The sequence below is a fragment of the Herpailurus yagouaroundi genome, unplaced genomic scaffold (assembly GCF_014898765.1).
Source record: "Herpailurus yagouaroundi ecotype Mexico unplaced genomic scaffold, PumYag 199, whole genome shotgun sequence".
NCBI lineage: Eukaryota > Metazoa > Chordata > Mammalia > Carnivora > Felidae > Herpailurus > Herpailurus yagouaroundi.
The window spans coordinates 19,072,086-19,085,508 of record NW_024412430.1 but is presented as its reverse complement, the minus strand read 5'-3'; the positions used below and the strand labels follow the sequence as shown (position 1 = coordinate 19,085,508).

The following is a 13,423-nucleotide window of genomic DNA, read 5'->3' as shown; positions in this document are numbered from 1 at the left end:
GAAAGGAGAGGAAAGGAGAGGAAAGGAGAGGAAAGGAGAGGAAAGGAAGATTTGTTCCTGTATACAAAGCCCTACTAATTTGTGTATGGAACAGAAAACTGCATACAGTGAATCAGGGCACTGTCAGTGGGCAGGAAGGAAGGCTCAGAAACAATGCATCTCACACACTGATGTTCCCCAGCAGGACCATGTTCGCTCCACTGCCTGCCTCCCACCTGTCTACACGAGAGTGAGGGTTCAAATCCATCTCCACAAAATACAACGTGAGCCAGAGAGACATCTACAGTATGAGCGATACTAACTTAATTAAGAGTTTTTAAAATTACGTAAACAAGAGACATTAGTAAATGGAATGGGATCAGGGATAAGAGCTGGTAATAGTCAAACAGCAAACACAGCTAATTTCAACCCATCTTCGTGGTTTTGAAAGGGGCAGGAGTGTAATCTTGTTCAGAGAGACAATTCATCTGACTCATGCAGAAGGTACAGAGAATTTGTGAGAGGTGTCCTCACTGAATTAGTGGCTGTATTACATACCTGAGCATAACAAGCTTCTTCTATGGCTAATCCTGTTACTAAATCAACCTGAGAATAAAAACATAATATAATTTCAGCAGGAATTATTTTTTAAAATCTGGAACACTCCATATAAATTCAAACTAGTAACGCTTTTCCAAAAGAACAGAATTGATGTAAGACAACAAATCAAAAGTATGACCAGCATAAGAATTCTGGAACCAGGCTGCCTGGGTTCAAATTCTGACTCTACCGTGTTGGAGCTGTGTAGCCTTGGGTAAGTTAGGTGATAAGCTCTCTGTGCCTCAGGCGCATCTGAACAAGAGACTAACCACAGCATCTACCAGGTGGGGGTACTGGGAGAATTAAATAAGCTAATCTAGGGGAAGGCTTTATACAGCACCCTGGCATGGCCCGGCACGAGAAGGCATCTGCTATTAGTATTGTTATGATTATGCAAGAAGTCTTAAAAACCAAACACTCGGGAAATTTTTTAGGTTGTGTTTATTGCTAACAAATTCAATCTCTTTTTTTATGGCTACGAAGCCCAGAGAGACATGGTGGTCTCTGAGTCTGCAAGGAAGAAGTATCTTTCTTTCTTCACAATTCCGTAATTTAGCCCAAACATCTGTTGCAACGAACGCCTGCTGTAAACAGGCACCTGCATGGCTTCCTTGCCCTGCCTGCTTCTCTCCTGGCCTGGGGCCTCCACTCCCGGGAAGCCGCCTCCCCAGGGTAACCCCAGGACGCCCCAAAGTCTTGCCTTGTTAATGAGGGGTCCTTGCACAAAGCACGTTGAGAAATTATAGGTAGAGAGAGCCAGGCTCCGCTCTGAGCTTGGGAGTTGTTCCTAGAATGCTCTCTCGTCATGCAGCACTGGTGTTGAGAATACACAGGATACCCTTTTCTTTTGGTCTCGTATGAGCCACTAGCCAATAAATCTGTCTCTTTGCTGAATGGCAAAAACAGCCAGCATGTCACAAGCTGCAGGACATGAGTGAAATTCCCTAATTCTGTGATGAAGATACTGGATCGGCAACAGCTAAGGCAGAACAAAATCAATAATACAGCTAAAAATACCCTCGGTAGCTTACGGTAACGAGCTGGAAATAGCTGGATTTACAACATTAACAAATAAACGGAATTAAGTCTCCACCACCGACTCCAATAGCAATCTCAAGCAGCAAGGCACTTACCTCCATCCCTTGATTAATTGCTAATTTTGCCACTCTCATCGCAACAGGTCCCTAAAATTCAATTAAAGAAACAGATTTTCATTACTATTTATGCAAAGTATGTTGTACAACTCAGTAAAATTCAGAATTTCCCATCGCTGGGCCCGTGGCAAAGATGCAACAAAAGCTATAAGACGGTTAACGGGGGGATTTCCTTCGGGCCTTGGCACAAGTCTGCTGCCTGGACAACTGTACATGCCTGCAGGCCAGCAGGGGCCGTGTGCCCAGGAGCGGGCTGACCATTCTCCAGCAAAGCTCCCAACAGGTGAGGTAGGGCAAGGAAGAGGCGACGAAACACCACGGCTCCGGGTGCACGACGGGAGCGCGGGCTGCAGGGGAGGCTCCCGTCAGCACCCGTGCCGGACACTGGCTCCACACCAGAGCTCCGCGGGCACCTGTGACCCAGCGTGACGATGATGTGCCCTCCAGGCAAGTTCCCCACACCACGCGGAAGCTGACAGCCCAGAGAAGTCCTTCAGGACGAGGGAAGGTCACGGAGGGAAGGACCAGGTGTCCTCTGTGAGGAGGAGAACATTAACTCTTGTCGTTTTTGAAAACCACAACGCGCCAGACGGAATTTAGCTGTTTGATCACATCTGAGATTCCTCAAAACTGTTCATGGGTGATGAGTTAGAATTCAGCGTATCTTTTTTTTAAGTGTCTTTTGAATTAAAATGCAAAATGGGCTCTAAATACCAGGCGCAACAGGGGACACCCATAAATGAACAAATAACGGCACGAGGCATGGCAAAGGTCGCTTTCCCCTCGCAGGGCCTTCAATGGTCACCTTTAACCCGTCTGAATCCCCTTCCGAAGTCACATGCTCATTAATAATCTTTTTCAGAGGCCACAGGTTTTCAAGGCTCGGACAAGTATCTCAGAATTCCTGACGATGTGACTTGCACGTGTGGAACACACACTAGGACCATTTTCTTTAAGGTCGTCAACCCTTTCTGTTGTTGTTTTAAGCAGGGTGCTCCCGTCTGTGAGAACCTTCTCTACTCCCTGGTATCTAGCCGCTGACCCCGACCAGGTGCTTGTCCGACTTCCATGCGCACAAACCCCCAGGCCCTTGTGAAAGCCCAGCGGGGGCTGGGGACATGCTTCTGAGGGACGCCGGGGCTGCTCGTCTACAGAGCACACTCTGGGCAGCAAGGTTGCCTAAACTGGAGAGACAGGAAAATGGAAAGGCTAGTAGATGATAATGCTTATTTAACTGGCTTCTTTCAAAATACAAAACCAGCACTTCTTCTGGACATCTTTTTTCTCAAACAGGAAAACGGAAGTGACTTCCAATACAGAAATCAAACGGAAATTCTAGTTTTAGAGAAGCGGTCCAATTATCTGGAAGACTCGTCATTCAGTGACAAAAACCAAACGTGAAGAGTATCGTCCCTCAAATTTTGCTCTGTAACTTTTGCATATCGTCCAGTTACACGTTTTCTGGACCACGCAGCATCTCCCTTGGCCCAAGGAAAAAGTCCTCAGAGGCACGTCCTTCACAGGAAAGGGACAGAGGGTGAGGACCCCCGGTCCACCACGGGGTCAGATGGAGGGTGGGGAGGCGGTGCCCTCTGGCAAGAGAGGCGTGGGCAGGGGTGGGGCGGGGGCGGCAGGAGATGAGCCCTGAGGCACAGAGCCGCCGAGGGAGGGAGCTGAGCACCGCTGTCCAATGAGCAGAAGAGGCTGTGAAGGGCAGAGCAGGAAGGACACCACAACCTTGACCTTTCTTAACCACACCCCTTGTTTCAGCGCGGACGTGGGTTGGTCTTAGAGCTTTAATACCAAGGTTTCAGCGAGAGCCTTTTTGTTTTTCCCTTAAAGCACTGAAAGTCTCTCCTATCTGCTCTCTCTCAGCTGCGAGTGTGGGGCTGCGTGTTCCTCACACGGGGAGCAGACGACGCGGGGGCCCCGTCCCGACAGAGCCCACGGCCAGCTAAGTGAGAAGCAGGGAAGGGTCCCCGGCAGGCGGTGTGGTTCCAGAGGGCGACCCCGCCACGAGGCCCTGCCCAACCGCGGTCGGGGACAGGCGCGTCCCGGCAGACCCGGGCGTTCGTCTGGCCACGGGCCACTCCGGCACCGCCCTCCGAAACGGGAGGCAAAGCTCTGGGCCAACACGGGAGGAAGACGCATCTCTCCGGAGGGAGACTTCCCGAGATTCCCAGAAGGATCCCCGGCCCCGGAAACAGCTTCCGCAACCTGTCCGCGTCAAGCGGCGCAGTTGGAGAGGAAGTGATCGTGCCTGCGGTGCCGGCGAGGGGGCTGCCAAACTTGAAACCGCACTAGGGATGACGGCAAATCACTAACTGCTTACACAGCAAAAGTCCTCTCATCCGCGATTTCAGAAGCGAGGCGTCCGCGAAAAACACACGGGAGAGAAAAGAACGGAGCCACCCAGAACGAGCCCCGCGACGCAGCGGCCGACGCCACTCGTCGGCGCCGGCCTTTGCGAGCGCACGCGCACTGCTCCGGGCTCGCAGCCTTCACCGCGGGGAGGACTCGCCACACGCGGCGCCCGGGGAGACGCACGGCCGCCGCCCCGACCCGGCCGCGGCCAGGGCGGTCCACGCTGCCGTGCTCGGCCGCGGTCTCCCCGGCACGTGTGTCCCCACGGGCTTCCCCCCATCTGTCCAGGTACACGGCGCAGCTCAGAAGCCGCCAGTAGGTTCCGTCACAGGTGGCGACGTGCGTGGGACGCGTCGTCGGAGCGCGGCCACAGTATGGGCCCCACTTTCTCTTCACATCTCGAACTTGAATTCCGAAGGCTCTTCATGTGCGGCTAATCGTTTCCGGTTTTAAGGCTACCACGTACTCTTCTACTTGGCACGCGGGACAAGGAGATCACAGGCATGTGAGAGGGCTGTTGTGTCAATTTGCTATAAAGTTATTTAAACAGAGAGAAAACGGAAATGCAATTAGAAATACCTGGGGTAAAAACTCTCTTGCTAGGTCCAAGGCCTTGCGGTACGCGGCGTCCCCCTCCTGGTTCTGTTCTAGAACGTGGCTGATCAAGCCCACCGCTTTGGCTTCTTGGCCATCGAGCACGCGGGCAGAGAAGATGAGCTCTTTGGCCAGCGATATCCCGATAGCGCGCGGCAGGCGCTGCGTCCCCCCTGCGGAGAGAATGGGGGAAATGCGGGCAATGATTTCGCACCTTGTAGTCTTAGCATTTCAGTGTTTCGCTTCTTCATTTATCAAGCAAACCAGGGCCAGAAGCTTACATGTCAAAAGTAGTAGGTAGAAAACTACTTCAAAGCAGAATGCAATTAGTTTATAAAATTAAAAATCCCCAAAAAAGAACTGGAGTACCTTCTGTAATTATTAAGGGATTCTGGCTCTATTTATTCCTTGTAACACAGCTGGTGTGTTCCCAAATCGAATCCACAATCATCACCACGTCAGGAGCCTTGTGACGCATAGCAGTGGGCAAGCAATACTGTCCCTTAGCGCATTTCACCCAGAGGGATGACAGGTCCATAAGGTGGGGCACCTTTCATTAACTTTGGATAAAACTTGTCCAAGCCTGAAATCTAACTCATGTGCTTCTTTTTTTAAATTTTTTAACGTATATTCATTTTTGAGAGAGATAGAAAGAGAGAGAGACAGAGTGTGAGCAGGAGAGGGGCAGAGAGAGAGGGAGACACAAAATCCAAAGTAGGCTCCAGGCTCCAAGCTGTCAGCAGGGCTCGAAGCCACGAACCGTGAGGTCATGACCTGAGCTGAAGTTGGATGCTTAACCCACTGAGCCACCCACGCGCCCCATAACTCATGTGCTTCTTAAGGAATCGCTGACGGTAAACGAACTGCAAACTGATTTTAATTTAATAAAAATAAAGCTACATAAATCTTCGTGAGACAACTCGGTGCTGGTAGAGAGTCCTCGTCACTCCTGGCGCACTACCCACCAGATCCATCTAGAGCTCTGCTCTGCTACCTACTAGTGATGAGGCCAGGATCTCGTTAAAAAGAAGGCTGGGCAAAAACAGGTAATGTCCTTATTCGGCAGCTTTCATTTCTACCAAGAAGAATATGGAAGCAGCTACGTTAGGATTCCCATAAATCTCATTCTGAAGACAGCCGCTGGGCTGCCCAAGGGCACTGGTGGCCAGGAAGCAGGGGAGCAGAGCGACTGTCAAGCTGCAGAGAAAAAGCAAGGTGACAGCCTGCCACCCAGACGAGGTCACTGTGTTTTGTTTGGCCCGCAAAGTTTAGAATTTTATTTTTATGTATTAGTTGCCAACATTTAAAAAATGGGTGGAGGTTTCAGGTGGGAACTGATTTCCACCGGGAGGGCCATTTGAGACACAACACATCCATGTGGCCACAGCCCCTCTCCTCTGTTGCCAGGACTTTAGCCTGACAAGCTCTGCTTTCTGTGAGACAACTTTGAAAGGAGGGGCGCCTGGGTGGCTCAGTCAGTTGAGCATCCGACTCTTGAATTCAGCTTGGGCCACACTCTCATGGTTTGTGAGTTCAAGCCCCGCATGGGGCTCTGCACTGACCCCCTGGAGCCAGCTTGGGATTCTCTCTCTCTGCGCCCTCCCCCACTCACATATGCATCTTCTCTCTCTCTCTCTCTCTCTCTCTCTCAAAATAAATAAAATTTAAAAGAAAACCGAGATCTTTCTTATTCTCACCTCAATCAAAAGTGGCACAATGAAAAATAAAGATCACAAGTTACAGAAAGCATGTTTCCCTTTAGTAATGAAGTATCTTCCTACGTTTTTAACGAATAAAGCATGTCTGCATTGGAAGAACACAATTTAAGATGCTATTATTAAGCAACTATGTTAAGAACCATGTGCAGCTATTTAGAAAATGTGGGTGATGTAGAAAAAAAGAGAAACAAACACAAACCTCAACGAACTGGGAAAGGACTGATATTTTCAATAAGGATTGGTTTTGAATGTAAATAAAATGAGTAGGGCTTCTGTAGACTACAGTTATTGTTTATACTGTTCAATTAGAGATGGTGAGTTTATAAGTGTTTTACTTGATAAGGCATAAAATGTGCGTCTGAAAAAAAATGAAGCACTGACAAACTTGAATCTAACTGTGAACAGCGACGACGTTGCTTGGCCTGGTAAAGACAGGTCTGAGAACGCACGGGACAAGCACCAGGGAAAAGGGCAAGTTATCTATGGCGTTTCCAATGGCAGCTGATGAGAACAGAGATACCAATAATACAACCCAGTATTTCCTCATGGAGCAGATGGGAACTTTCATGAGATGGATTCATGAGAATGTACGGACATCGTATTCACGATGAGCACAACACTAGGAAATGATTCTCTTTCACGTTCTGTGGAAAGTTTGATGTAGACTGGTCAAAATTAACAAATGTGAGCTTGAGGGATCGTTGCTAATGCCGCACTTGTTATTCAACCGAAACTCGAGTCTTGCAAGGCGGCCAAGCTTACACCCATTCGTTATTTCATTTCGTTCAGAGCATCGTTCTCCACGAACGAAGGCTTTGTAGAAATTAAAGACAGGAACAGTAATGAAACGAAGACCAGAAAACACATCCACTGCCCTGAGCTGAACGGCACATAACTCAAGCTCTGCTCGGTGACATGGGCGAGGGCCAGAACGATCTGCTGGAGGTCGTGGCCTGAGCGAGGGTCGAAAGACAAGGGGAAGGGGGCTTTCTGTTCTTGCCGGAAACGACGCATCAGAGGAGCTGGGAAAACCCGCACCTTGGCTCACCAACTAACACTGCACCTGAGACTCAGCGTTTGGGGGGACATCGCAAGCCATCTGCCCTAGGAACCTCATGTAAGTGGGCCGTGACGGCCGCTTGTCCTTCTGTGTCTGGTTTTACTGCACTAAAGCATACCGTGCTCCAGGCTCACCCTGCTGTGGTGTGTCCGCGTTTCCTTTTAAGGCTCAGTAATATTCCACTGTATGAATACCACGTCTTATTTATCCACTGACCCGGTGATGGACACTTGGATCGTTTCCACCTTTCAACTATCAAGAGTAATGCTGCTATGCATATGCGCGTACAAGTACCTCTTTGAAACCCTGCTTTCTTATTCTCTTGGGTAGATACCCAGAGGTAGAGCTGTTAGATCATACAGTAAATCTAGGTTTAACTTTTTTGAGGAACAGCCATACCGTTTTCCCGGTAGCTGCACCATTTTACATTCTTATCAACAGGGTACAAGGATTCCAATTTCTCCACATTCTCAGCAACATTTGCAATTTTCAGGGGTGTTGGTATTTTTTTTGAAGGGGGGAGGGAGGGCTTGATGGTAAGCATCCTAACTGGTGTGAAATTGTACCTCACTGTGGTTTTTGATTTACATTTCCCTAACAACTAGTCGTGTTGAACTTCTTTTCATCTGCTTCTTGGCCATTTGTGTATCTTCTTCAGAGAAACATCTATTTAAGTCCTTTGTCCATTTTTTAAATGGGTTTTTTTTTGTTGTTGTTGAGATGAAGGGGTTCTGTATGTATTCTGGATAGTAACCGTTTATCAGATAGATGATTTGCAAATATTTCTTCTCATTCCATGGACTGCCTTTTCACTCTGTTGATTGTCCTTTGAAGCACAAAAGTGCTTTTAATTTTAATTTTAATTTTGATGAAATCCAATTTTTTTTTCTTATATTGCCTGTGCTTTTGGTGTTGTATCCAAGAAATCATTGCCAAATCCAATGTCACAAAGTTCTTGCACTGTTTTCTTCTAAGAGTTTTACAGTTTCAAAACTGACATTAAGGTCTTTGATCCATTTTGGGCTAATTCTAATACGCGGTGTAAGGTAAGGGTCCAGCTTCATTCTTTTGCAGGTGGATTGTCCAGTTTTCCAAGTATCATTTGCTGAAAGAGGCACTCTTAAATAATTACACAAATACATTATTTAATTCACTCACTCCCACGGAAATTCTGTCTTTAGGAAAACTATCTGGTGAAAACTTCTCTGGCTCAGTTTCCTATGCTGCAATCAGTTTGCGGCAAAGACTGGGGGTGGAGCTGGGGGCGACTTCCCCATGCTCCTCCCAGTCATATAAAATTTGTGATCTCGAACTTTATAAAAATGACGTGACCTGTTTGGTTTGCCTTTCTCAGTTAATATGAACAGCTTTGAGCAAAGAGCCGTGCACGTGGAGGTTCCTAAACCACGGGGCATTATGACACAAAACGCTACACATGATCAGTGAGGGATCTCAGATGTCCGACAGTATCTCGGGGATAGTCACCCTAAATAGAGAGTATTTTTATGTCAACATTCTACACCAGCTCGGAAGTACTTCTGTTTACGGACAGCTATTTGACATAATACAATTAGACAAAACACTCGTGCTCGTCAGGGGAGTCAAGGCTCAGTGCAGCACCACACCAATTACCTAATTATTTAACACAAAATGAATTCACTGGGGGAGTGTATGTGCAGAAAACTAATCCGTCACCTATGAATTACACTTCCTCCTTCATGACATTAAGCATAGGATGAAAATAAACAAACACAGAACGACACAGCTTCTAGTAAAGTCACTGATAAGTCCAGCGGTGAGCAGGGGGGCAGGCAGTGTGTGTGTGTGGGGGGGGGGGTACAGCGGGGAGCCACTGCCCCCACCTGACGAAGCAGGGAGGTCAGCAACAGAGCGGGAACCGCAAGCACCCAGGATTTGTTCACATCCGAACATAATGTGCTCCCGGCACTTGTATCCTGGAAGCAGGCAGCTGTGAGCCACGTCTGAAGCCACAGACAAAAATAACAGGATGAAAACACTCAAAATGGAGTCTGTCTTGTCTTGCTGCTTTTGCTTGTAATCTATCAACGGGACAAAAATGAATGTGTGGCTGCAGTTTTTAGTTGGTTGAGTCTTTTCCTTTACTTACTAATTTTCAAAATAACAAGGTGGTTCCCTAGCATCCTCCAGAGGTGACGAGTTAAGTTTTTAATCTTCGAGAACCATCATAATTTTACAGATTTTAACATGTCTGATGCATCAGAATCAGTGCAGTTCTTATCTTTATAGACGGTCGACCACCCCATCCTTGGCTGGTGGAACTTAATGAGATTGGCTCTAGCGTCCTTCTGATGTGACCATAACAGTCTTTGGTGACTTCTTGTTGCCCAGGACCATGGAATGTTCCAGGATCATCCTGTAGCTCTCCTCCCCAGGCCCCACATCGACCACTTGGCCCACAGCCCTCTGGGGCTGCGCTGAAAAATCTGACGCTTCCGCTCACATTGTGATCCAGCACACTTAACAACCACCATGCTTTCGAATGCATGTTCTGTATGTTCTCTTAGTCATTCTGTGTTGAGTTTCCAGACTCCGTTCTTCCAACGAATCATGACTGTCAAGGACGGGTGCTAATGTGAACATGGGGAGCAAATCCTCTGGCTGTGAGGACTCTGTCACGTGATGCTACCTCAACTTTTTCCCGGTCCACTCTGTTCAATCCAGCCTCTTTCACAAGACGTGCAATTTTATTACACGTCCTTGAAACCTTAGAAGTCAATCACAAAGTCTGGGGCAGTTTTCGCAGGGCTGCATCAAGACCACAGATGGCTGCCCTAAGAAGTCAGAACCCAGGTTCCTACTGTTCCTCCTTTGCTGCCCTCCCCCTATGCATTCTGTCCTCCGTGTTACCTCATGGTCCAAGAGAGCTGCAGCAGCCTTGTCATCACAACTGCGAACCAGGCAGAAGGAAGGGCAAGAGAGTGCTGAGTTTTTAGAGCCACTGATGAAGTCCCAGTCAACAACTGTGCCTCCTCCACGTCACTGGCCAGAACTTGGGCACACGTAGTTGCAGGGGTGTGAAAGGTCACCTTCTTGCTCAGGGTTTTGCCTTAGCATGTCAAGGAAACCCGGGGCTCTTACTACTAAGGCAAAATGAAAACAGGTGTGCACTTAGCAGTTGCTACCTCAAGTGGTAAAACTGTGTCAATCACATAACAAAATGTTTTCATGTTTACCTATTATTTGGATTGAAAATATATTGGAAATGTTCTATTCCATCATTACTCTATTATTTTAAGAAGGTGTCAAGAATTTGTTTCCACTATGTAATCTCTTCCGGGGTAATACCACTTAAATTTACTTTCAAGGAGCAACCTCTAGATTAGCGATGGCTTAAACACAGCAAGTGTGTTTTCGCCAACAAGGGCAAGAGGGGAAAATTTTCGCCCCGCTCCCCTGTGTTCGTGCTGACCTCCAGTGCCATGGGGAGCTGCTGGCCGCCATCTGGGGGTGCAGACCTTCTCCTCCCAGACCACAGTCCCAAACTCAAAGTCGAAAATAAACCAGACACAGATGCTACCTTCCTTTTGTTATATTTACATAATTTAGAGTTTAAAGCAACCTTTATGTGGCATTTCACCACCAAGCATAATGTAATACGTAAAGAACAGCCACAGTTTGCGGATTATAAATTACAGTTTAGTACTATTAACAAGGTAGAAAATGTCAAGTTTTTCTGTTTTTGTTTCTTAAGGTTTTCTTGTTGTTCTCAAGAGTTATGTAGATACCACATTAAGGGCATTTATTGCTATAATGAGAAGGGATCTCAGAATTCTACAAGTAAATATCACTTTTGAATTATGTCTAAACCCCCTCTCAGAAATAGCCAATTAAGGTTACTTTTTCCTTGAACTGTACAAGACACATTGCAGGAGAATGTTAGTTTTGGATTATAATTCCTGTTGCAACTCTGTCAGAGGGCTTTAGGCAAGAGCTTTCTTGCTAGATCTTGGCTAGATGTTTACAAAACTGACTTCCTCCTGCTTTCATAATGAAACATCAAGGTCAAAGAGGAATGCACTATGTGAACAAACATGGCGTGTTTACTGGTCTCATGATGGACCATGTCACAATCATACAAAAACCATAAAAATATTTATCCTTCAATTTGTGACCAACATTTGCAGTGTGGTAAAACCTTCTGTTCTCTGAGGATTTCAATTTTTTTTTTAACATTTATTCAGTTTTGAGAGACAGAGAGACAGAGCATGAGTGGGGAAGGGGCAGAGAGAGGGAGACACAGAATCCAAAACAGGCTCCAGGCTCTGAGCTGTCAGCACGGAGCCCTACAACGGGCTCAAACTCACGAACTGTGAAGTCATGACCTGAACCCAAGGTGGACACTCAACCGACTGAGCCACCCAGGCGCCCCTGTTCTCTGAGGATTTTTAGCACGTTGTAAAGTAGTGAGAGAAAACACACGCACACACACACACACACACTGGAAGAAGTAAGGGGTAAGTGAGAAGAAAGCCCTAAGCAGGGAAAGCCGAGCAAAAACTAACAGAAATACATCAGTTTGGGCTGTATGTGGTTTATCCTAAAGGAGCATTTAGCAAAAGTTAAAAACTTTTCTTTAATGTTTATTTTATTATTGAGAGAGAGAGAGAGAAAGCATGTGCAAAGGGCAGAGAGAGAGAGAGAGGGAGACAGGATCTGAAGTGGGGTCTGAGCTGTCAGCACAGAGCCCGACGTGGGGCTCGAACCCACGGACCGTGAGATCACGACCTGAGCTTAAGTCGGATGTTTAACCAACTGATCCACCCAGGAACCCCAAAGCTTAAAACTTTTAAGAACTGGGTCAGGGAAGAAAGGCTGGATATCAAAAATAGTTTTCCAGAGCCAATTAAGCTGACTGGCAACAAATTAAAACCTTTGTGATAAAGCTTCCATTAATATGCATTCTAGAAAGCTTTCCTGAAAATTAAGTCCATCACTGTTAGAGACACAGAGATGCAAAGGTTTTTTTCATGAAGAAAAAAATTACAGGGGCGCCTGGGTGGCTCAGTCGGTTGAGCGTCCGACTTCGGCTCAGGTCACGATCTCACGGTTCGTGAGTTCGAGCCCCGTGTCGGGCTCCGTGCTGACAGCTCAGAGTCTGGAGCCTGCTTCGGATTCTGTGTCTCCGTTTCTCTGTTCCAACCCCGCTCATGCTCTGTCTCTCTCTCTCTCTCCTTCAAAAGTAAATAAAAACATTCAAAAAATTAAAAAAAAAGAAAATTATGCTTCTTTTCAGTGTTTACGTGCAATTTTTCCAACCAATATTTGAAGCACAAGTTTTTTTTTAACTTTTAAAGACCGTGTCGCGCTACAGCAGACGAAACGCAAGAGCTTACTTTGCGAAACCAACTGGAGACGGCCACGGCCGGCATCCGCCCGCGTCGGGCCGCCGCGGGCCCCTCCGCTCCTCGCGGCAGCCGCGGGGGCTCTGAGCCCGGGCGCTGGGCCTGAGGCAGGGGCGGCTCCGAGGGGCGGCGGACGCTTCCGCCCGCACGCGTCCCCGAACGAGCGGCCGGCAACCGGCTCCGGCCAGAGCGAGGAGGTGCCGGCCCGCCAGCCGAGTCACGCGCGGAGCGACGGAAGAAAGAAGGGATCGGCTGGGCTCCCCCGCTCGGGCGGGACTTCGGGCAAGCCCGCCAACAGCCGCGCTGCCCGACAGCGAGACGGCGTGTGTCGGGGCTGTCCCAGACGGGAGTCGCCCGCCACCCAGCGCGCCTTCGTACTCCAGACGTGACGTGACGGGCGGGGCCGAGGCTCGAGGCGCCGTCCGTCTCCGTCCAACTGGAAACGGCACCCGCGGTCCGCGGCCACGGCCCCGGACCGCGCGGGTCAGGCTCCCCTGTCCCTTCGGCCTCCCGGGAGCCCCTCTTCGGTCGCGACGCTTGTTTCGGTTGCAAAATCGAAGAGACCGTGAT

The 13,423-nt window shown here is 48.2% G+C and overlaps 1 protein-coding gene across 9 annotated transcripts in view; it reads right to left on the bottom strand.

Moving 5' to 3' along the window:
- AUH (AU RNA binding methylglutaconyl-CoA hydratase) overlaps positions 1-13,423 on the bottom strand; it is a 327,291-nt gene that overhangs the window by 171,835 nt on the left and 142,033 nt on the right. For all 9 annotated transcript variants that reach the window (XM_040449515.1, XM_040449516.1, XM_040449517.1 and 6 more), the window contains 3 exons: positions 4,677-4,864; positions 1,713-1,763; positions 538-585 (listed from right to left, as the gene is read on the bottom strand). In XM_040449515.1, the coding sequence (XP_040305449.1) occupies positions 538-585; positions 1,713-1,763; positions 4,677-4,864 (287 nt within the window). The remainder of the gene's footprint in view (positions 1-537; positions 586-1,712; positions 1,764-4,676; positions 4,865-13,423) is intronic.